The sequence below is a fragment of the Antechinus flavipes genome, chromosome 3, assembly GCF_016432865.1.
Source record: "Antechinus flavipes isolate AdamAnt ecotype Samford, QLD, Australia chromosome 3, AdamAnt_v2, whole genome shotgun sequence".
NCBI classification, from domain to species: Eukaryota; Metazoa; Chordata; class Mammalia; order Dasyuromorphia; family Dasyuridae; genus Antechinus; species Antechinus flavipes.
This window is the reverse complement of record NC_067400.1, coordinates 198,274,220-198,300,533: the sequence shown is the minus strand read 5'-3', so window position 1 is coordinate 198,300,533 and position 26,314 is coordinate 198,274,220. Positions and strand designations below refer to the sequence as shown.

At 35.2% G+C, this 26,314-nt stretch overlaps 1 protein-coding gene across 2 annotated transcripts in view; it reads right to left on the bottom strand.

Moving 5' to 3' along the window:
- CRYBG3 (crystallin beta-gamma domain containing 3) overlaps positions 1 to 25,654 on the bottom strand; it is a 119,616-nt gene extending 93,962 nt beyond the window's left edge. The window contains exons 1-2 of one of the 2 annotated variants that reach the window (XM_051984387.1): positions 24,773 to 25,654; positions 2,814 to 2,880 (exon numbers count right to left, since the gene is read on the bottom strand). In XM_051984387.1, the coding sequence (XP_051840347.1) occupies positions 2,814 to 2,880; positions 24,773 to 24,909 (204 nt within the window). In that variant the 5' untranslated portion in view covers positions 24,910 to 25,654. The remainder of the gene's footprint in view (positions 1 to 2,813; positions 2,881 to 24,772) is intronic. The other variant, XM_051984386.1, reaches the window with a different exon arrangement.
- Positions 25,655 to 26,314: the final 660 nt, after the last annotated feature.

Here is a 26,314-nt window from a genome sequence, read left to right as displayed (position 1 = left end):
TCATACCACCTTGGGAAGTGCCTCTTGCACTTATCCCACTGAGACCAAGGCCGGTCTGAATTTGGACTTTATCCCTGACTATTCTTGTGATTACTTTAACTGAAAAGGAGACTGCCCCAGAGACCTCCAGAAAACCAATAAGAACATTACATTAAGTGACTTGCCTAGGGTCACATAGAAAGGAAATGTTAAATGTCTGAGGCTAGATTTGAACTCAGGTTCTCCCGACTTCAGGGCTGGTTCACTATCCACTCACCATCTAGCTGTCCCCTAAAGAGAATATTTTCAATTGCAACACAAATTAAGTATAATCACTATTCATTTGCAAAACTAAAAAGTCACTACACTTTTTTCAGATTTGTTTTTAATAATTAAATTTGAGTTTTATTGTGAACTTAGGAATATTTCATTAATCAAGAGGATGACCTAAGACAGTGCTGTAAAACTCAAAAACAGAAAATATATTTGCCAGAATAATGACTTAAGAAAAAATATATCCAAGTTTAATTTTTAAAATTTATTTTGTTAACTATTTCCCAAATATTTCTTATTCTGGTTCTAGACTCATTAGAGAGATGGGGAGTTTTGCCCCCATGAATTTGATACTTCTGGTGAAGACATTATTACATAACATAACTTTTGAATTTTCTTCACTTTTGTTCCACTTTACCACAGAATCTAATGACACAATTTTCAGAGACTACACTTGATTATTTTATCCTTTATCTTCCAAATATTTTTATGTTAAAAACTACATTAAAATATTTTATTTATTTTAAAGCATATCACTTGTCACTTCCCAAAACTCTTTTTCTCCCTTTCTCAACCCTCACAATTAGGAGACCTATCCCTTGTCACAAATTACCTTCTTTATAAGGAAATTCCAAGTCAGGTACATTAATGATGCAACAAGGCTAAGGTAAATGCAGTTTTTGTCTTGGCACTAAAAACTGGAGAGGAAGAATATTTTCTAGGGAAGTAGATTTTCTTCTTCTGGCAATCTAAAGACTGCTTTAGAAGACATGCAACTTTCCTCTCCATCCATCTACAAAACATTAAGTTATACTCATCTACCTGGGCAGCACCAGATCAACTGAAACTACAATGACCTCTGGACAGCAGAAATAATTCTCTTATCTCAAAGGAGTCGGGTGTCTTCTGTCAGAGCTTCCATGTGCCATATTAAGAAATTCCCTCTTTGGTAAGAATAAGGTCCACTGAAGTATGCTTAACTTTCAGAGTAATCCAGCAGCCTTTTATTTCCAGAGAGAAATATTTTATACTTCCCAGAACAACTTTGAAGACCCTGACTTTCAGACTTTGTCCTCTGTTTTGGTTAGCACCTATACCAGACCATCCTTTCTATAGCCGTGTGCACATCCAGAAACAGGAGATGCTTTAATGGTTTTGTCTCAGATGAAAAATTCTTAGTTACACCTGTATATTCTTTTTTTTAAATAACTTTTTATTGATAGAACTCATGCCAGGGTAATTTTTTACAACATTATCCCTTGCATTCACTTCTGTTCCGATTTTTCCCCTCCTTCCCTCCACCCCCTCCCCCAGATGGGAAGCAATCCTTTACATGTTGAATAGGTTACAGTATATCCTAGATACAATATACGTGTGCAGAACCAAACAGTTTTCTTGTTGCAGAGGGAGAATTGCATTCAGAAGTTATAAATAATCTGGGAAGAAAAACAAAAATGCAAGCAGTTTATATTCATCTCCCAGTGTTCTTTCTCTGGGTGTAGCTGCTTCTGCCCATCTTTGATCAATTAAAACTGAATTAGCTCTCTTTATCGAAAAGATCCACTTCCATCAGAATACATCCTCAAACAGTATCATTGTTGAGGTATATAATGATCTCCTGGTTCTGCTCATTTCACTTAGCATCAGTTCATGTAAGTCTCGCCAGTCCTCTCTGTATTCATCCTGCTGGTCATTCCTTACAGAACAATAATATTCCATAACGTTCACATACCACAATTTACTCAACCATTCTCCAATTGATGGGCATCCATTCATTTTCCAGTTTCTAGCCACCACAAACAGGGCTGCCACAAACATTTTGGCACATACAGGTCCCTTTCCCTTCTTTAGTATCTCTTTGGGGTACAAGTTCAGTAGAAACACTGCTGGATCAAAGGGTATGCACAGTTTGATAACTTTTTGAGCATAGTTCCAAAGTGCTCTCCAGAATGGCTGGATGTGTTCACAATTCCACTAACAATGTATCAGTGTCCCTGATGTATCACAACAACAATGTATCACACCTCCCCTCCAACATTCCACATTATCTTTTCCTGTCACTCTAGCCAATCTGACAGGTGTGTAGTGGTATCTCAGAGTTGTCTTAATTTGCATTTCTCTGATTAATAATGATTTGGAGCATATTTTCATATGTCTATAAATAGTTTCAATTTCTTCATCTGAGAATTGTCTGTTCATATCCTTTGACCATTTATCAATTGGAGAATACACCTGTATATTCTTGCACTGCAGTGAATTAAAAAGCATATGAGCTACTTTATATATTCTTCACAGAAACAAGTTTTAAAGTACTATCTTACTTATTTTTCAGAAAAAAAACAGTTGAAAAGTTACTTTTAATTTAATCTCCTTTTCCCCCTAGCATTGTGCTTTGTAGAAATGTAGAAAATACATCTTAGACCAAAAATGATACTTTATTATTTTTAAAACCTAAAATGTTTTAGAATCTGAAAAAACTAGTACTCAGAAAATATAAAAATATAACAAGTATAATGCCTTCTTCTTCCCACCCCCTCACAGGTTTGTTAAATCAACTATACCTTTACTGGCTCTCTTGAAGGTGCAGCTTCTATTTTCTGACTTACAATGACAGGCCCATTTTCTGGACTGAAAAATAAAAACCACAAGAAAACAAATTTATTTATTAAATTTAAATCAATGCAACATATAAATATTATTTGTTACAATTTAATTTGAAAATTAACAATTTTGTCTATATATTTAAGATTCATTTAACAAGTATCCTATTAAGTAAACATTAATTTGAATATCAACTTCACAAATAAATTCAAAAATATTTATCAGTTTCATCTATTTTTACTAGTCTATCCTATGTTTTATTGATCACCAGTATCATAGAAGTGATATACAGAAGTGGCAAAGTTTTTATTTATTAAAATACGTATTTGTCAACAAACTGATTCATTTTTATTCTGGGACCCATGATGAGTTGTATGCTCATGAAATAAGACTGTAAATAAATAACATAAACATCTTTGTTCTAGTATAATAAATGTTCTTTCTGAAAAAAAATTGTGATTGGGTCACCAATATTAAAAACATTTTCTTTTCTAATTATATTATTCATTTGTTCTTAAATTTTATATATCCCTTATTCTTAATTTAAACAACAAATAAGATGAGCGTTTCTGTATACACAGCAAAACAGGAGTATTATAAATGAAAATCCAAATGACTAAAGATGTAATTTTTTTCTTTTTGAAATAAAAACTAAGTCCAATCTTTCCCTGCCATCCTCTATGTCTATGGTTCTTTTTACGGTCTTCATTATGTTCTCTTCTGCGTATTTTAAAAAAATGTTTCAAGGACTTTTTTCTTCTTTACATATTATGCTGATGCTCCCTTTTCTTTATACTTTCACATTCCCAATGGAAAACAAATATGCCTAGTTAAAACAAGTTCCTCATTCTTCCATTTCCCATATGTGAAAATGCCTTATTTTAAATCTTGAGTCTACCACCTGTCAGGAAGAAAAATACAATGATACCTTGTTATGAGTTCAAATGTTGGAGTTCTTGTTCTTCTCAAAACACAGCCGGTTTAGCTTAGAGCCCTCCGGATGTCTCCAAATCCAAAAGTTCTGTCCTTCAGCTTCTGCCTCTGCTTTCTTCAGCCTCCGACCAACACAGAGATGGAATGAATCTCTTGTCTCCTTCACTTGGGGCTCGGCTAGCTTTCTGGTGAGTCTTTCAGACCACCTTGGTCTCAGTGGGGGGCGTGCAGGAGCCCAGCCACCTACCACAGTGGTGTGAGATGAAGATGAATCTGGTTGTCCACTGAACTCTCCACTCGTAGCCTTATCCTCTGAAAACTCTTCGTCTGCCATCAGCCAGCCAAGTGGAATATATTCTGCCTTGCCTCGGAAAGAGGGCTTCTGGCGTAATTCCGCTGAAATCCGTCAAAGTGCTCTCTGCACCAGAGTCGCTCCTCTCGAGTCCAGCTGAACTCTCCTCTGCGACCAGCCAGCCAAAAGGAAAATGTATTCTCTCTTGCCTTGCCTCGGAGAGAAGGTTTCTGGCGTAACTCCGCTGAAATCTGACCGAGAGCCTCTGTCTCTTTCTTTTATCCAAGAGGGAGGAATTGTGGGATACGAGAGAGAGGGATTATGGGTTTTCTCCCATAGTGCTCTCTGGCCCAAAGAGTTTCAAGGGAGGTGTGAACTCATAAAGGTACAAAGTTTACTTTGTGAAGCTGGCATACTTGTGAACTCCAATGAGTAAAGGTGCAAACACAAGCATTGTACTAATTAGTTCTACTTAGTACCTTGTTTCAGGTTCTGCCCAAAACATCTTCTTGTAAGATTAGATCAACTCTAATTAGTTAGCAGTTTGTAAGGATTCCAACAATACCTCAAAACTTGCCAATTGATTCCAGAAGGCACAAATTGCAAAAACAACTAATACCAAATTAATTCTTCCCATAAGGAATGTATTTCCAGTCCACAGTCTAATCATTTCTCACATCCCCACCCAGAACATGGAGCCTTCCAGGCTGTGGTAGCTACCCAGGGCTCTAATACTTCTGCTACTACTCCTGCTGCTTCTCCTTCTCAGTTTGCCAGTTGTTCTATGTCCCTTCTAGTACTACATTTTGGGAACCAAAGAATATATATATATATATATATATATATCAGGATATTGGCCTACAGGAATTGCCCCATAACCTGCCCGCCTCAGCATCATGGACAGTCCTGAACACAGCTGCCTTCATTAGGGAGAAGTTGCCAAGGACAATACCAGGGGTGGGAGAGTAGTAGTCTGGGCAATACCTCATATCCCTACTGCTCCACCAAGACAACAATCAAGTGTGATAGGTGCTGAGCAATCCTTAAAGACTAAAGCAGGTTGGCGCAGCCAAGATGGCAGAGAAGACACAGGCATCATTCTAAGCTCATTCTAAGTTGGAAAAGAAAACTTCCTGAAATGTGAATTGGAAAAGGTAAAGAACTCCTGGGGAAACAGAAGGAAATTTGTGAATTGGAAAAAGAAAGTAACTCAGTAAAAAAAATAGTGAAATGAAAAAAAATTCCATAGAGCAAAACAACTCATTAAAAACTCAATTGGACATATACAAAAATTAGTAAAAAAAGCCAATGAAGAAAATAACTTATTAAAAATCAGAACTGAACAAATACAAATGAATAATTCGTTGAGACATCAAGAATCAGTCAAGCAAAACAAAACAAAACAAAAAAAAATGAAAAAATAGAAAAAAAAGTTAAATATCTATTTGGAAAAAGAACAGACCTGTAAAATAAGATCTGGGAAAGATAATCTGAGGATTATTGGATTTCCTGAAAATTATGATGAAAAAAAAAAAAAAGAGCCTAAACACTATTTCACAGGAAATCATCAAAGAGAACTGCCCAGATGTAATAGAATCAGAAGGTTAAATAGGCATTGAAAGAATTCATCAAACACCTTCTGAAAAAGACCCTAAAATAAAAACTCCAAGGATTATTGTGCCCAATTTCAGAACTATCAGACAAAAGAAAAAATATTACAAGCAGCCAGAAAAAAAAAAAAAAAAAAAACATTCAAATACTAAGGAGACACAATAAGGAACACTCAGGATCTAGCTGCTTCCACATTAAAGGATCAAAAGGCCTGGAAACTGATATTCCGAAAAGCAGAATAATCTGGAATGCAGCCAAGAATAAACTACCCAGCTAAGCTGAGCATTTTCTTCCACAGAAGAAGATGGACATTTAATGAAACAGGTAAATTTCATTGGCTTCTAATGAAAAAACCAGAGCTAAACAAAAAAATTGTCCTCCAACTATAGGACTCAAGAGAAGCAAAAAAAGGTAAAAACAACTCTTGAGAACTGTATTTCTGTTATGGACATACATAAAGAATGCATGTATAATTTAATTTTACTGATATAATATAAAAAAGGGAAGTAGAAGTGGAAAGGAGATAGTGTCACAAAAAGGGAAAAGGGGAGATAAAAAGAGGGAAATTACATCTCACAAAGAGGCAAAGGAAACATATCTGAGGGAATTTAGGGAGGGGGATGAACAGTGTGTGGTCAAGAATTTCAAGGGAATTAATGAAAAAAAAAATCAAATGAAGGTGGCCTCACTGTACCAGATCTAAAATGATATTATAAAGCAGCAGTTACCAAAACTTTTTGGTACTGGCTAAGAAATAGATTAGTTGATCAGTAGAATAGGTTAGGTTCAAAGGACCAAACAATCAATAACCTTAATACTCTAGTGTTTGACAAACCCAAAGACCCCAGCTTTTGGGATAAGAACACATTATTTGACAAAAATTGCTGGGAAAATTGGAAACTAGTATGGCAGAAACTAGACATCGACCCACATTTAACACTGTACAACAAGATAAGGTCAAAATGGGCTCATGATCTAGGCATAAAGAATGAGATTATAAATAAATTAGAGGAACACAGGATAGTTTACCTCTCAGACCTGTGGAAGAGGAAGGAATTTATGACCAAATAAGAACTAGAGATCATTAATGATCACAAAATAGAAAATTTTGATCATATCAAATTGAAAAGTTTTTGTACAAACAAAACTAATGCAGACAAGATAAGAAGGGAAGCAATAAACTGGTAAAACATTTTTACAGTCAAAAGTTCTGATAAAGGCCTCATTTCCAAAATATATAGAGAATTGACTCTAATTTATAAAAAAATCAAGCCATTCTCCAATTGATAAATGGTCAAAGGATATGAACAGACAATTCTCAGATGAAAAAATTGAAACTATTTCTAGCCATATAAAAAGATGCTCTAAGTCGTTATTAATCAAAGAAATGCAAATTAAGACAGCTCTGAGATACCAGTATACATCTATCAGACTGGCTAGAATGACAAGCGAAAATAATGTGGAATGTTGAAGGGGATGTGGGAAAGCAGGGACATTAATACATTGTTGGTGGAATTGTGATAACATCCAACCATTCTGGAGAGCAATTTGGAACTATGCTCAAAAAGTTATCAAACTGTGCATACCCTTTGATCTAGCAGTATTACTACTGGGCTTATATCCCAAAGAGATCTTAAAGAAGGGAAAGGGACCTGTATGTGCAAGAATGTTTGTGGCAGCCCTCTTTGTAGTGGCCAGAAACTGGAAACTGAGTAGATGCCCATCAACTGGAAAATGGCTGAATAAATTGTGGTATATGAATATTATGGAATATTATTTTTCGGTAAGAAATGACCAATAGAATGATTTCAGAAAGGCCTGGAGAAACTTACACGAACTGATGCCGAGTGAAATGAGCAGGGCTAGGAGATCATTATATACTTCAACAACAATACTATATGATGATCAATTCTGATGGATCTGTCCATCTTCAGCAATGAGATGAACCAAATCAATTCCAATGGAGCAGTAATGAAAGGAACCAGCTACAGCCAGCAAAAGAACTCTGGGAAATGAGTATGAACCACTACATTGAATTCCCAATCCCTCTATTTTTGCCTGTCTGCATTTTTTATTTCATTCACAGGCTAATTGTACAATATTTCTGAGTCTGATTCTTTTTGTACAGCAAAATAACGGTTTGGACATGTATACTTATTTCGTATTTGATTTATACTTTAACATATTTAGCATGTATTGGTCATCCTGCCATCTAGGGGAGGAGGTGGGGGGGAAGGAGGGGAAAAATTGGAACAAAAGGTTTAGCAATTGTCAATGCTGTAAAATTACCCATGCATATAACTTGTAAGTAAAAAGCTATTAAAAATTTTAAAAATAAAATTACATCATCAAAAAAAAAGTTATCAAACTTTGCATATCCTTTGATCTAACAGTGTTACTACTGGGCTTATATCCCAAAGAGATCTTAAAGAAGGGAAGGGGACCTGTAGGTGCAAAAATGTTTGTAGCAGCTGTAGTGACTAAAAACTGGAAACTGAATGGATGCCCATCAATTGGAGAATAGCTGAATAAATTGTGGTAAATGAATATTATGCAATACTATTGTTCTGTAAGAAATGATCAGCAAGAGGATTTCATAAAGGCCTGGAGAGACTTACATGAACTGATGCTGAATGAAATGAGCAGGACCAGGAGATCATTATATGATGATCAACTCTGATGGACGTGGCTCTTATCAACAATGAGATGAACCAAATCAGTTCCATTTGTTGAATAATGAATAAAACCAGCTATACCCAGCGAAAGAAAGCTGGGAAATGAGTGTAAACCACTATATAGTATTTCCAATTCCTCTCTTTTTGTCTGCTTGCATTTTTGATTTCCTTCTCAGTTTAATTTTACATTATTTCAAAGTCCAATTCTTCTTGTGCAACAAAATAACTATGGATATGTATGCATATACTTTACATATATAATATGTATTGGTCAACATGTATTATCTATAAAAGAGCTTTGTGATCTTATGGAGAAGTGAAGGAGACAAGACAGCCACCATAAAGGTCTTTATCTTCGAGTCTGTCCTTGAGTCAATGTCTGAGACTGAGAGCTTGAACTCCAGTCCTCTGTCTTCTCTATCTCCTAGTCTCTTTTCTCTCCCAGATCTCTTAGCTCTTATATTCTCTATTATAAGTACACCATCATAAGTATCAATCTTGTAGAATACATGTCAACTTGTAGAACTATAGTAAGTACTAAATACATGTAAACTAGAGAATCATTATCTCAATTCCATTGAGTTAACACCTTGTTGTAAGATTTCTTGTTTCAAGTACACTTAGCCCTCTACATATTATCTTACCAATTTAGTGTCTGTGAGGGAACTGGGTCCTAACACACCCTTATCATCCATCATCCCCTCAAAGTCATAATATTTCAATCCAAAAAAAATTTATCTTATCCAATCTCCTCATTTTCTATACATATCTTTTATGTGTTAAAATAACTTAGTGATTACTAGGTTACAGTCAGTAATCAGGAAAGAAAACAAGTTGGGGTGGGGCATACAGGAATATGAGGGAGAGTGCAAGTAAGCTTGAATTTGTTTCCTGGCTAGATTATATAACATATTATTAATAGAATGTTTAATGAACAACTATAAAAAGGAAGTGGTGATCACAAACAGCAAGCAAAGCTTCATCAAGAACAAGTCATACTAGACTTTTATCATTCCTAGCCATATAATTAGACTTGTACATCAGGAAAATAATGTCTAATTTACCTAGATTTCAGCAAAGCAAGTGATTAAGTCATTTATGCCATTCTTTTAGAAAATGCTGAGAAATCATAAAATTGGATGCATTTAGAATTCGTAGAATGCCTAAACAGACATTAAGGTTCATTGCTATATTCATAATGAATGAGTAAAGGAAAGCGGAATATGTTCTGAACAATACCCTTAAGTTTTTTATCTAAGATTGCATAGAAAAAATAACCCACTTCTACTGGGGAAGTCCGATTAAGAGAGCTAGGAAACTCAGTATCAAAATTCTGATAATGCTTACTAATTTGTGATATAACCTCTTCTAATGAAGAATGTGAGCACGTATTTTTTTAAAATGTGGTTTCATAAATAATTGACCAATTTAGATCTTAAAAAGATGTGTCATGAAAACAGTAAAAAAGTGTTTTCAATGACAGAACAAATTCAAGACTGTATTCCAGAATCAAAAACGATGCTGTCAAAGTTTATCTTGTGTCATTTAAAAAGCCTAGTAATACACATTTATAGCCTTATACTTTTTACCACAATTCCCTCAAGATAGTCAACTAAGTTTTTTCTGGTGAATCAAAGAAATAAATATCTGGAACTAGTTGTGTACTAAATAGAATAAAATTTCAAGTTACATGGAACTAATGAGGCTAGTGACTGTTTTAGAATAACAATTTTTAAAATTAAAAAGGTAAATTTAAAACATACATTAGAATGACTTGACTCACAATGCTAGAATAAATGCACATTAATGCAATATAAACATTGTACAATATTTTCTTTGTAGTGTAATATACACATCACTGTTAAGCAAGATTCTTATCTGCCAATTCAAAACAATGCAACACAACAAACATTACTACAACTGAGCTTTGTTTTTGAGTAATTTAGCATCTAACAGTCCTTGTTTCTATCCAGGGCGTTTCCTAGTTCCAAGTTCCATTTATGAGATAAAATAAAAAAGATTAGAGAGTTCAATTCTTTCCTCACTTCTCCAAAATTAACAAACTTAAAATTCAAAACATTTCAATGCTAGTGCTAAGAAACAGGCAATCACTGATTTAAGTTATAACAAACCATACATTGGGGCAGTGGATAGAGCATCAGCCCTCAGGAGGACCTGAGTTCCAATCAGACCTCAGATATTTAACACATCCTAGCTGTGTGACACTGGGCAAGTCACTTAACCCCAATTGCCTCAGTAAAAAAAAAAAAGAAAAGAAAAAAATCACTTTGGGGGGGGAGGTTTTAAAACTAATTTTTTTATCTGAATAATTTAGGAACCCCTAGAAGAAAACTCTCAACGACAGTGTAGAATGTATTTTCTTAGTTTCCTGAGGCACTGAAAATTTGAAGGTCAGTCAGTCAATAGTCATTTTTAGTTAAGCACCTGTAAATGCTGGACACCAAACTAAGTAAAGAAAGTACAAAGCAAGACAAAAGACAGTCTGTTCTCTCCTAAGGCTGAGTCAACTGAGAGAGATAATATGCAAACAGCAAAGTACAAACCAGTTATATACAAAATACATGGGAAATAATCCACAAAAGAAAGACATGAGAGAGCACAGGGAATGTGAAAGGATTCTTCCAAAAACTGAGATTTTAGCTGGTACTTAAAGTCAGGGAAGCCACGAGATAAAGATGAGGAGTATCATTTCAAGGACAAGATAGAGACAGTAAACATGCTCGGAATCAGGACATGGTAATTTCTCTTTTCACATAAACCAAGGAGGGTAGTGTCACTGGATCAGAACATTCTGAGGATTAGATGGGCATAAGGTATAAGAAGACTACAAAGTTAAATTAAGTGTGGGATAGATTAGCCAGAATTTTCACAAAAATGATTTCAGGATTTTTCTTACAAAATATACTATGAGGCCATTTGCAAATATAGTCATTTATATGAAACTGAGGCAAACTGGCTGACAAGCCATTAATTTAAAAACTCACTTCTCAATCTTGGAAAGATTTATACTAACTGATGTTGAGTGAAGTGAGTAGAACTGGAAGAACACTGTACACAGTAACAAAAACACTGTGTGATGATCAACTATGATAGACTTAGTTCTTCTCAGCAATGCAAGGATCCAAGGCAATCCAAAAGACTTGGGATGGAAAATGCTATCCATATGGCAGAGAGAAAGAGAGAGCTATGTATGGATTCTGAATTCAAAAAGAAGCATAGTATTTTCACATAAATTTGTTTGCTTTTTTCTTTCTTTTCTTTTTTTTTTCCTTTTCTTTCTCATGGTATTTTTCCTTTGGTTCTGATTTTTTTATGCACAACATGACAAATACAGAAATATGTTTTAAAAGATTGCACGAGTTCAACCTATATCAGATTGGTTACTGTCTTGGGAAGAGGAAATGAGGAGGAGAGAGAAAAAATTTGTGACACAAAATCTTACAAAAATGAATGTTGAAAACTATCTTTACATGTATTTGGGAAAATAAAATTCTATTGCAAAAAAAACTCACTTCTGGTATAAAGTAAGATCCAATGTAAGAAAAAAAAAAAAAAAGAGTGTGAGTTGGAAGAAATCAAACCATTCTGCTGAATAAAATTTATAGATAAAAGTTTAGAAATTTAAAGTTATGAAATAATCTAAAAAGGTGAACAAAAGCAAAAAGAGACTCAAATTTTCAAACATTATACATATCTATGGTTTGTGAAACATCAAAATGCCCAAAGAACTAAAACTTCTGATGACCCAAAAGGCAAGATGTATCCTCATGTTAAAAGACTTCTCCTTCTGAATATTATAGAATCCTTTGGCAGTTTGATGAGGCCTCTAGACCTTTTCAAGATCACATTTCTAAATACATAAAATTATGTAGGAAACTTGTTTTTTAATACAAACTCACAGATTCCAGATCAAGAACCTCTGCCTAGAGAAAGGTCTTCAAGTGTGGTTTGAGGATATTCTGACAGCAAGGATACAAAAAAGAATCACATAGGGTGAAAAAGCATGTAAGGGCTATGATGTGCACCAGACAAGAGAATTCCAACATTAACTAAATCACATATTTATGAAGGATTAAAAAAAAATTTTTTTTTGGTTACATTTTGAGTTCTGAGTTGTCTCCATCCTAACTGATGAGATCTTGGGTCACTAGGGAGGTTGGCAGAGAAAGCCTGAAGTACTAGTAAGATTACTCCCTGAGTCAAGCAGGTAAAGGCACTAATGAGGATCAGCTCAAACCACTGTGGAGGTCTTGGGTAACCACACTTTATTGTTTCCTGTAATGACCACGTATTTAAAGTCAGCCGGAGTCAGGAATTCAGGTTAAGGGAAAAATCTTCAATATTTATTGAAGTGAAGAGGTGAATAAAGATTGCAATAGCAAATATAGGCAAGAAAGGTTGCGATAGCAATATGGACAGTTGCGACAGGAAGCCAGCTAACAGAGAGAGATGTGAGCTGAGCAAACCGTGGCAAGGCAATCCCAAAAGTCTCTCCTTCCCCTTCCTTTTCCACTCCCCTGCCTCCACCCACCAAAATCGTCATTTCTTATAAAACACATCAGGACTTGCACAAAGAGTGGGCGGGGGCCATTCTTTCTCCAAGCTTATATATTAATAGAGTATGGTCCAATTACTATTTAGCCTCATGTGCTTGGGACCTCAGTGCATCAACTCAAGCCTCAGCCCATTACAGTTTCCAATGAGAAAACCAAGTTATGTCAAATCCCCAAGGTTAAATTTCTCCTATAAATCTATGGCCCATGCCATCTTTGCTGAATCCCTTTGGGTTAGCTCACCATGGCATTCTGAGCCTCATGGTGTCTTTCTTCCATCCTCTCACCTGTCACTCATGGTGTCTTTCTCCTTCTCATAGCTAAATAACTCTTTTAGAGTTAACTTCTCTAAGAACTTTACCTGCCAGTTAATGGAGTACTCCCACCTCTTGATGTATATAACCTTTCTCCTGGGTAATTGAGAGTTCCACTAGGGAACTGATTTTTTTCATTGTTAAATGTTAAAACCACTTTCCTATCTAATTATATGCCTTCTCAAATCTATTTCATATTTATAACTCCTGGTATCTATTTTACCTCTTCATTTTGTCTGTAATCTTTTCTTATAAATAAACCTATCTTTTTCTGAAAGAGAATAGCTATTGTAAATTCTTCACATGATCAAATCCCAAGATATGGTGCTAATTACTCTCCACCATTTTATCATTTGGTGCTAAATTTCAAACACATCATTAACCCCTCATTAGAGAAGGCCAACATTTGATATGAATATATATGTAGAAATATATAATTCATATTTTAATATATCTGTTCTTTCTCTGAAAGTAAAGAGCATTTTCCTTCCTAAATCTTTCATAGCTGATTTGTTAAATTTTAAAATATATATATATGTAACTGAACTTAGCAAATACAAAGCTATATACTTACCGAATATTTGTAAAAGCCACATATATCCACGTTTTACATTTTATAAATATAAGGAATTACAACTATTCAGAATTTATTCATATGTGTGCACAAACACCTGTATTCATGTGTATGTGTATATATATATATATATATATATATATATATATATATAGAGAGAGAGAGAGAGAGAGAGAGAGAGAGAGAGAGAGAGAGAGAGAGTGTGAGTGAGTGTAAATGAAGGGAAGATAAATTAAGTAATATTATTATATGATATACCAATTACCATTCCTTGACCAGCTTTTATGATAGGGAAGTCCAAGAATGGAAGTATTTTATCTACTTCATCCATCTCATTCTTCAAGAATTGAATTACTTATGCCTGCATTTTAACACACCTGTTAGATTTAGAGAGCCAAATTGCTGAATCAATAGAAAATGAAGGCAGAAGAATAGAGAACAGGCCAAGCTGCACAGGCCTCACACAGCTTTTGTTCTATTCAGCAGAAAGAATAGTGTGATATGTGAATCCTGAAGCTCTCTTATGAAAAAGGAAGCAATAATTACTGAACAGCTATTCTTTCTCAAAGTAAAGTAAAACTTCATCAAATAGAATGAGGGACAATTCATTCAGAAGGTAGAAAAAAAAATCTTCAAATAAATGCTAACAGGAATGACCCTGGTTAAGTCAATCATTTGTCAAATGAAATAACAGCCAAACTGATAAGATGCCTTTTCTCCTAATTCTCAACAATTGACATAAAAATGTATATATCTATATCTATATATGTATGTATGTATCATCTGAACTTGATACCACTGTGGTAAGATGTAGTATTCTACTTCTTTATTTCAGTCAAAACTAACTCCTTTCTAAGTAGATTACTTTCAGAACATCAACCTTGGACAGAATGGATATGTATCATCTAACCTGACCAGATAAAAGTACTTAGAAGAAATATCAAGAAGAAAAAGATAGCTTAAGTAAATATTAAATCATCACAATTCACTCTTATCCTACAAATACCACAAAATGCCCTCTCCCCCACCTCCACCCAACAAAATCCTACTTATCCTGTAAGATGTAACTAACATCATCATCATCAACAGAATTCAGTCTCCTACATAGAGCCTGCTTCTAAAAACCATAGCCAATAGACCTATCCCCTTAAGATCTCTTGCTATACATACATACACACATGGTTCCACCATGTAGCCTACTAATTAAATATCTTTGTATGCTTTTATTCTCCCTTTGTTTCATATTTGTAAATCTTACAAATTAGAGCAGAAACTGCATCTTGTACTTTTTTTGATATCAACTATAATATTTAAAACAACTCAATCATGTAGTGAGCATATAGCACATTTGGTTGACTTTGTTTTCATCCATCCTATTTTTCATCTTTTAATCAAGGATAATTAACTGGTTGGCGAAACAAAAATAACTAAAATATAGCAGTTTCAAAACAAATATTTTAATAACAGTAATAAACATAACCACTTAAAATTAGCCACATACAAATTTCTTCAAAGGAATAAAGATTGCTTATATAATCTACATATATACAGACTAAATAGAATGTCAATCACCCAAGCCCTCTCTCTACTGTACACCAGGACCCTCATGCCTTGGGGATTTAAAAACTTATTGTTCTGTTTCTGCACAAAGTGGGGAGAAAAGTCATTTTACTATTATATTAATAAACAATTATTAAATTGGGATCCAGGTTTTTCTTCTCTCTTTCCTCATTAAAGCCAAGCTCCCATAAAAAGTCAGTTTCTAAAGGATATGACTGACTGAAGAGATTATCCCAAGCCCTCAAGAAACATGCTCTTCAATCTTGGGCAGAACCCTATCAACTAGGAGACTTAATTTTTGTTTATGACATAAACAAAATCCAGTGTGGCTTAGTTTTTCTAAGGAAAAAGGAGCCCTGTCCTGATGCCACTCCATTAGAGTGGCAATGATGCAGCTCATGAAGAGAAAACTAATCACAGAGGTCATGATGGAGCCGGATTTCCCTATTCAGATTATTGGAGGCAGTGGAGTGTCATGATCAAACCATACTCTCAGCCAGAGAAGCTGAAGACTTCTAGCCCACTTCGTATTAAAGGTCCACACATAAGGGTTGGTTTTCACTTGTCAGGGGCATTTCCTTTTACAAAGTTATTTAAAGGATTCAGTGGCTCCATGACATCTTCAATTAAAGAGAAAAACCCCCATCAGTTTATTGATTACCAGCTAGCCTAATTAATAAAATTATTATCAATTATCCAGAAACATTGTCTCTCAGGGTTTTTCATTTGTCATAGTAAGCAATCATACTCATGGCAAGTTATAGAAGTAAAATCAATACATTTTGCCCTAAACTTCTTTGGACTCACATAACAGAACTGACTTTTTGTTGACTTTGACCAGATCACTTCAGGAGATATGAAGTCTCCTGATTTACGGACTTCTCCTTGGCTTAGTCTAGCAAAATCTTTGCCTGGATAGCTAAGTGGGTCAGTGACATTCAAAGAATTATAAAGTAAAAAAGATGAAAGTAACCTTAGAGGTTACCTCATTATCACTTTTTATTTTAAAGATGAGAAAACTGAAGTACAGAAAATTAAAAGATCTGTCTAAAGTATCAGATCTAGTTAGTAGCAGAACTAGTTCAAAAAATGGGGGTAACAATACTTATATTACCTCCCTTAGTACCACTGTGAGGCAATTTCAATGGTAATTTTTCAATTGTAATTTCAAAAGTGCTAAATCAATGTGAATTATTATAACTAGCTTCCATACCACTGGTTACCATCTTTTCGTCTTGTCTATCAGTGGGAGACTAAAGCAGGACAGTTAAATGCTGTTAGCTTTTTTGTATCTAAGAGGTGTAGTGCAGCTATCAAAGAACATTTTTTTGCCTATACTTTTCCAACTTTTTCTGCCAAAGTTCCCTTTAACATCTAAATTATGGACCCTGAGTTTGGAAATCATCAGGTACTAAATATTGAAGAGGTTGTCTTGTAAATTGGTGCTATTATTATCAGCATCCTTCATTCCAATGTTTGCTGATCTGATTAACACTGTGTGATCTGAGAGTAAATTGATAAATCACTAAGAAGTTGAAGTTGCACATCTCAGTTTTTCTTATTAGTCAAATGTTCTGAGGTTCCTTTATAGATCTAAATCAATAATACTATGAAGAACACAAGGCACTTTCTGTTTCCACCTTTCCTCATCCCCAAAGCATAAACACCCAGTTTGATGTTACCTTTTTGCCTCACAATAGAGATTGCAGCAGCTTGTTCTGGTCTATGAACCTCATAACTAACCACTCTCATTTCCACCATTAATTGATATCCACTATACACATTCACTTGTATTCATATTTGTAATCCATGCAAATGAATAAGAGTTAGATGACAATGTTAAGAACATAAAATGATTTGCAGATAGGTGTTTTGGGATAATAGAGGTTGACACATATTAAGATTAAAAATTCAGCACAAAAAGAATAATCATTAAGACAGTAAAAATAACATATGGAAGTTAAATATATAAGATTATAATATAAGCTGAATAAGCAAAGAATTTGATCACTTATTTTAAAAGGAAAAAATACATCCCACATATATTTAACATAGACTATAACAAAAAACTGCTATTCATCTCACTAGTATGCTAAGTGTTTTCTTTTATGGCTCATTTCTGATAAAATTGTAATTCAATGTCCTCATGAAAGATATGGACTGTCTTATCTAAATAGTGCTTTTGCATTAAATATGATATACTCCTAATAAATGCTTGCTGAATAAATGCTTAATTCAGCAATATTAGATGAATACCGTACATAAGAAGACACAAATTTTATCAGGTCCATGAAACAAACAAACAAAAAAAAAAACCTTAAGAGGTGAAATAACCCCATATTTTCAGGATCTGCAGAGAACTATATGGAATTAAGGCCAATCTCTCTTATTAATCCATAGGGAGATTCAGCCAAAATATGTAATGGATCCATATAAACCAGTTATGCATAGTTTTATGAAGTGAACATGATAGATTCATGAATGACAGCATTATAAGTAAACTTAGGTCCATGCCACACTGGCTTCAAAAGTAAGTCACAAATTATAAATTAGTTTTTTTACAGATGAAAGATGAATAATGGCTGCTTTTGAATCTCAGTAAAGTATAATAAACATTCTTTCTATGGATGGTACAAAAAGAAATAAAAATATTTAAGAAGGTGGCTTTGAAACAAAACAATAACATCATGAAGCATAACAAGGGAATGTTATGTTTCCATCTTATTTTGCTACAGTACAGACAGTTTAATTAATGAATTAATGACCAAGCCTGTGCATTTTTGCACATTTTTAAGAGAAATGGAGCATGTGGTACTCTATAATGCTATACCATGAAACATACATAATGCTGCAACAGAAGAATATATTATATTCATTATATAGTTAATGAATATAATCCTATTATACGTGCATGTCATATTGCAAGTGACTCTTTTTTATATTTCCAATGCTGTCATACATATTATAATTGTTAGCTTTCTAAGTTCAATGGTCAGATGCATGAAACTCTGTCAATTCCATACAGTAGATATTTGTATATGCACTATACTAGTTGACAGTCTATAACCATGTTATATGCCAATTTATGTTGATTATGATGCATGATACAATTTATTAGGAATTCAAATTTGTTACTTAAGAATATAGAAAGACAGCAAGGTTTTCACTAGTCAGAATATAACACTAAAGTAATGGTTTTTGTTTGCTTTGTGTTTTGTTATATAGTCTGGACAGTGAAAATCTTGACATTTCCTCAGAAACAATTTTTAAAAACTATACCATAATACTGCCCATCACACTCATTTCAACTATTAAGCATCCATTATGTGCAAAGCATACATTTGTATTAGGCATTGGGGATAGATAGACAAAAATTGAATACTCCCCTAATCTCAAAAGCTTTTACATTCTACTGGGGAAAAACAACAAATGTATGAGTAAATAAATACAAACTACATAAAAATTGGTACAAAGTAATTTTAAGAAAGAGAAGTCAAAACCGGGGAGATTAGAAAAGAACTTGAATAGCAATTGACATCTGGACTGTATTCTGGAAAATACAAGAGGTGAGAGACAAGGAGCAAGTGCTTTCAAGAATAAAGGATATGCGCTATCCAAGTGCATAAAGGTTAAGATGAAAAACCACATAGTGGTGAATAGATAACAGTTTAGTTTGTTTGACTATAGACTATGTAAAGGACAATACAGTTTACCTTATTGAAGGGGTTAAAGGGAAGACACCTCTGCAATCTGGAATATCCCTGTAAAACTTTTTGGCTCCTCCCTTCACACCTCCCTTCTGAATTATTATGGTACTAAAAGATAAAATGTTAATATTACACAGAACTATACATATATTTTACGTATTTATGAGTTTCTAAACTTTTTTTCATCTTGGTTTCTGCAAAACTCCCCAAAACTTCCTACTTCATTTTTTTTTTGCCACCCCAAGAAATATCAAACCAGGACAAGTCAAGAAGTAGAAGGGATAAAATACGACAAACAGAAATTTTCATTTTATCCTAGAGGCAAATAGGAGCCAATGAAGTTTCTTGAGCAGGGGAGTGACAAAATCAGATCTGTGCTTTAAAAGGATTATCAGCTTGGCCGGATGGATTATTTATAGGAAGTCCTAGAAGCAAGAACAATTAGGAGGCTATCACAATATTCCAGTTAAAAGATGATGAGAATCACAACGAGGGCCAAGGCTATATAAGTAAAGAGAAATGGACAGGCGTAAAAGATAATAGACTTTAAAAAAACTTAGCAACAGACAGGATGTGGGGGTTGAAAGGGAACCCCAAATTATAATTTCAATGTTACAAACTTGGATCATTGGTAAGAAGAATGAGAGTTCCATTTTAATGTGATAAATTTTAGATGCCTGTAGATATTTAAAAAGAGATAAATTAGGTATGGTTTTGTAGATTTGAGAGTTCTTTGAATATATGAATCCATGATAGTTGCTAAGATTTCTATTATGACAAAATTTGGAAATTATAGTATTTGTCAAACTTTCAAAAACATAGTTAAACTGAAATAGTTTTTAATACAGTAAAAGTTCACACAAAGGAAATGTTTTTATTATTTTTAAATTGGCAGGAATTTATATTAAAGATTGTATTTTGACCTAAACAATTTAAAAAAAAAATCTGATTAAAATAAGCAAATTAGTAGGAATAAAGATTTTAATTTGGAAAGGATTTTGGAGATCTTCTAGTGTAACTTTTTTATTTTGGTCTAGGAAACTAAGGCCCAAAAAGGTAAAAAGTTGCAAAGAGCAACACCAAAATCTGAATCTTATGATAATTAAGCTTTTGGCAAATTCTGTCTTCTGAACCAATCTATAAGACAGTAACACTACTGAATCAAATTAGAGAAAAGAACAAGCCATCAGAATTCATGGAATCAGAGGTGAAATTTGAGAGTGAAGAGTTTATCAGATTTCTTCAAGCAAAATTAACATTAATAGAAAAAACCCCTTTTACTTATTTTTCTTTTTCTTTAAAGGCTATTCAGAACCATTAAGTATGGAGCTTAGTAGGTGGTTCTTAAGTTTAATCAACAACAAGATGTTTCAATGGCAAAGAAAACATTTAAAATTAAAAATAAAATTTTTAAAGGAAAAAAAATATCCACAGTAATGTGCATCACAAATTTCAGAGGCATTTTTCCTTCACTAATAACCTTTTGCATCTTTTTCCACACTATGTTCTCCTACTATTCTGATATTCTTATTTTAGGAAAAGATAAGAAAAGAAAGAATTATTAAAATAAAAGCTACTGTACAAGATACATGTCTTTATTTCATCAAAAATCTAACAATTTGTCGATCTTAATACACAAAATATGATAGAATAAAAAAATGAGTAGGATGAAAACCTAAGGAAACAATGATACTACAATAATACTATTGAATTCCCTCCCCCCAGGAAACTTATTAAAATATCACATTTACATCATAAACTCAATTCATCTAAACTTTAAATGTTGTCACAATCATGGATTATATTACAAAATTACATGCCAATTTAACATGTCTTCTAAATTCAGGAAATTGAATTAAAAGTTCATACTTTATAAAGGTATTTTGCTACTTACTAGAAACATGCCAAGAATGAAACTTTTTAATACAAAACTCTTACTAATACTAAGCTCTTTCTGAACAATCTTCTTAATTGGGTAACTCTCTTCATGTACAGTTTAAAAGTAGTTCATGATTTTTGAAGTGAATTTTGTTGAAATGAAACAGTTCAACTACTCAATACTCTTCACTAAGTAGATGAAGAAACTGAGCCTCAAAGAGATTAAATGACCTGTCCTAAATCACATAGCAAACAATAGAAGCTGGTGTCTAATGCTGACTTTTAACATAAGCTCTGATTATAAGCAGAGACCATGTCTTAATTTTTCAAACTGACAACAAGGATTCCTATCCATTTTACTGTCATGAGTCTAGTGAAGTTTTTGAACTCCTCCTCAGAATGTTTTTAAATGCACAAAATAAATAAAATTACAAAGGAATCAAATTACCCTCAAATATGGTTATCAAAATATTTCTTTGAAAAACAAGTTCATGAACAACAGATTAAGAAACCCTAATCTAGAGAGACCAACATATATGTCCACGATTAAAATATTAACAATCGGTTGTACTTATATTTTAAGATAATCAACCACACACAGCTATTTCAAATGGAAATGGAAATACATTACATGTAAATACATGTAAAAAAAAACAGAAAATGAAATTATTTCTCTGCTGCAATGAAAATCAATACATTTCATAATAGGTATAATATCACCAAGAGTTCAAAATTTTGGGGGGATATGAAATCCTAAAAGCAGATACTTTCTCATATTGGTTTAAAATTCTTCAAATCTGTACAAACAAGAGCAAAAGACAAGGAAGGTAAAGTAGGGACATGATGCACCACATAGCTCTTGCTTAAGATTCCCTTTTATATACGGGAATTAGTAAAGTGGTGGGGGGCAATGGGGTGTGGATGTTTTAGTCCCATCTCTCAATTTAATCTAATCCATGCTGAGGGATGTTTTTAAAGTACCATATATTATAGTACTCAAGTTAAATTGTCTTTTATAACATTTCACATGGCAATCTTTAATAGGAACACAAGAAGAAAAACAAATATTTGCTGTATCAAATGTGTTATGGTGTCTCAATTCTTTCACTTGGTTACAGTATTAGGCAAAAAATTGTCAACAGATCAATTCATAAAATAATACAACACTGTGAGGACTAATGGAATTCCCTAGTGTGTGCTACTTCTAAGGGTAAGAACTGATGTCCTGAGGAGAAAAATAAATGAATCCTACCCTCCCTGCTTCAATTCCAAATCAGTGAAAATATAATCATTGACAAGCATAAAAGTTTCTCTACCTTTGCACCCATCCCCAACCCTATCACCATCACATATTACAGTGACAAGGTATTTGGAAAGTTATTACTGAATCTGAAGATTGATCAATATGGGATATTTTGGTAGTCCTGCTCCATTAACACAAGGGAAGAGCCAGATTTACTATGATAGTTATCTCCAAGGCATTATCTATTAACACAGCATTTTCATTTTGAAAATATTCCCTAAATATTAAGTCTGTGGAAAACCAAATACTAAAATTCTTTATCAAGGTTAAGCCGTTCACTCAGCAGATGCCCTTTCATCTTGAAATAAGAGAAAATATGACAAAAATTATCCTTTGTACATATTGTTTAAAATCACTAAATTGCATTATTACATACAGTACTACTAAGGGACCCCATTTGTTTCATTAAATTCTTAACAAAGACTTTAGCACTTCAGTTCCTGTAATTGAAAGGGAAACTTGGAGTTAATTTTTTTTTTAATGTCTTTACCATCTCCCCTGGCTCTCTTTGAAAATGGCAGTATAACTCTGTTAGCTTCTTAAAGATGAAAACAAAATGAAGTCATACAATATGTATATAATTAAAATAAACATTAATTTTTAAGAATCCAATCCTTTGCCTGTAGTAGACAAAAGGGAAGAGAATAGAGGTAGTGGCAGGAAGACAAGGCACTAACAGTCTTAGTTCATGCAAAAAGAGTGCAGATTTGAGAAGTTCCTCAAAAGTCAACCCCAAATCTGCTAGGAAGACATTTCTTTGTAGTTCCACACTTACTGACTTTTTTTAAAGCATGAAACTTTCATCCCTAACTCTAAATCAAATTATCAGGCCAGCAGGCTGGTCTTAACCTGGATTCACATACTTCCAAAGGATTTTCAAATGGTATTTTGTTTCAATACCTTTAAATATCACTAGTTCCACACTTACTAAGATGACAAGGATCATTTTAAAGAACTTTTTACTATCATCCTTTTATTCACATAGTAGCAAGTTTTAAATGATGTACAGTAAAGGTGTAGTATACAATACTATATAAAGAGAAAGAAAATAAGATATGCATTATCATATAAGTACATTGCTTAACAAGAAATTTGAGTTAGGTTTTTTAAAATTTTGAACAATCAGGTAAACTTGAAGCTTTCAGCTCTCACCAACCAACAATGATAAAAATACCTTAACCTATAAAAATAGTGAATTCTAACAACAGAACAATACTGATAGTTCAATTAAAATTTTTGTTATTGACCCTGTAATTAGGTGAAATATAATTTCACCTGTTTTACTAATATGAAAACTATAATAAAAAATTAAAAGCTAGGAAGCAGGTAGCAGTCAATCCATTTCTTTCACTGGTCATTAACGTACTCTACTTTGTGGCAGATAAAGCCTCTGACACTAAATATTCTCCTTAGATTATGTATAGATTTTTCTAGGAATTTTCTAGCTTATGACTGCTGTGAGGGAGAAGAGAGAGAGAAGGTAGAGAGAGTAACTTTCTTTTAATCAAAAGTTTAAAAATGATGGGGAATGACTGGTTTTAGATTTTTAAAAAAAGCTTTCTTGAGGATTAAAGAAGATGGATTTAGGGAAGTGGATTTTAACAGATAACCACAAACTCTGCTAAAAACTATTTGATTTTATAACAATTGGTAGGGGGGACCGCAGAGGACTGACAGGCCAAGAGACCCAGTTTCTGCCAATTTTGGAGCGCTCGGGGCAGTTGATTGACTAAAAATGTGGTTGGGAACATAGCAAACGCTTCATAATACGGTCAGTGGCGGGTACTCCCGCTAGTGATGGAGTTTGAGTGAAGTCTCCAAGCAGTCAGTTTCCTATTTGTTTGAGTCATAAGGGTCTAGACAATGAAAATAACAAGCTGCCCCTGGTCCCTGTCGGCCAGGCTGCCCCGCCCAAGATTCTCCCCAGGCCGCCCCCTTCCTAGCTCCGGACGATTTCGAGGTTTCAACGGACAACCGTTTCCCATTAGAACCTGCAGAGCTAGGGAGAAGTGACTTGGAGAAGCTTAGGTGTGTATGAGAATGTAAGGGTATGAGTGTGTGTGTGTGTGTGTGTGTGTGTGTGTGTGTGTGTGTGTGAGAGAGAGAGAGAGAGAGAGAGAGAGAGAGAGAGAGAGAGAGAGAGAGAGAGAGAGAGAGAACGAGAGAGAGAAGAGGGAGAGAGATAGTCAGAGAGAGAACGAGAGAAAAAACGAACCTGACCAGGAGATAACCAAGCGCAAAAAGCTTCCCCCCCCCGCCCCGGTTGGGGGGGAAGGGACTTAACGGTCGAGAGGTCGGGCAGGAATCATGTCTAGCGTCCGCGCCCCTGGCTAGGCAGGGACGGGACGACAGGGGAGGCCTCGGTCTCCCAAGGATGGAAGCACATGCGGCAACGAAGTTTGCAGGCGAGCGGGCGCCGCGTCTGGCCAGAGAGGGAGCCCGGGATAGAGTACCCCTGCCAAGATCCCCCACCCCCAACCCCAGCTGCCCCCGCCTACCTGGGAGCTACTCCAGCCAGAAGATGGCTCATTGCGGGCTTCTCCTCCTCCTCTTCCCGGGAAGGGCTTCGAGGAGTGAAGAACCGGGAGAAGCTGGGCCAGGAGGAGCCGGCCCTCCTCCGGCCGCCGCCGGACATCTCCGCGGGGGGAGAAGCGGCCGCCTGCCCCGAGCAGCAGGGGAGAGGAGTGGGAGAGGAGCCGGCGCGCGGAGCGGCTCGTGGACCCCGGGGGCGGGCCCGAGCTGGGCGGGGCGGACTGGGGCTTCCCGGACTCCCGCTTGGCTCCGGGCGCGATTTTTAATCCATTACCGGGGGACCATGCTGGAGGAAGAGCGGCCAGTGCCGGGACTGGAGTCGGAGAGCTCAAGGAGCCAGCCAAGCAGCGGCCGCGCCCCGGCCCGCCCCGGCCCGGGAGGAGCCAAAGGCACCAGCACCGCCCCCAGCCCGGGAAGACAGGCTGTTGAACCACCCCGAGTCCTCCCTTTCTGCTCGGTCCCAAACTTACTTCTCCTCACCGCAAGTATTTTTGGATTAAAAGGAGGAACTCTGCTCTCCTCCCCTGTTTCTTACTCTCTCCCTCTGACCTCGCAAACAATTTTAGAGTCCTCAGGGGAAAATATCTCCTTAATCTAGAGAGGTCTCCGGCTACTCTCCCAAGGCTCCAGGAGATAGAACACCTGAGTCGACTCAGCTGACTAGTTTTCCCCAATTGGTCCAACGAAACTTTCATATCGTATGATTTATGCACATGCCTATGTGTTCTCTGTACACCCCTGCAAAAGAGATGCCTCGCTAAAACAAACAAGAGAAAGAGAAGGGAGGAAGGAAAAGAAAGGGGAAGGGAGGAGGAGGAAAGGGAAATATTAAGAGAGGAGGAATGGGAAACATTGAGAGAGGGGGAAGAGGGAGAAGGAAGGAAGGAGGAAAAGGAGAAATCCCAGGGAACCTTGTATGTATGTATGTATGTATGTATGTATGTCTACACTTACAGACATACACGCACATCCCAACAAATGCTGTACAAAGCAAACATTAAGAGCTTACTGGAAAAAAAATGTTTTAAATTTTAAAGAAAAAGAACTTACTGTGGCCAAAACTTTGTGCTAAGCAATGAGGAGTACAAAGTTGCAAACGTTTTTCTATGAACAAAGTGTTCTATAAGGGAAAGCTTTCTGGCTAAATGGAGGAGAATTAGTCCAAACCGCTTCCATGAATTATTTTTATATAACAAAAAACTTTGCTGATTAAAAACCAAGTCAAAACAAAACATGAAGAAACCTAGCCAAATCATTTTGTCTTATCCAAGAACTTACAATTTTAGGGGCACCTTTCAACAATGTGGGGGCTTAGGCACCCACAAAACATGTATCTGTAATTCATTTTCCTCACCTACTCAAGGAAATTCTTCAAACTTCTGAATCATTCTGCTATACTATCCCCATGAAAGGAATACTCTCGAAGATTTTAAACAAACAAACAAACAAAAAAAAAAAAAAAAAAAAAAAAAAAAAAAAAAAAACAAAGAAAGCACCAAAGACTCTCT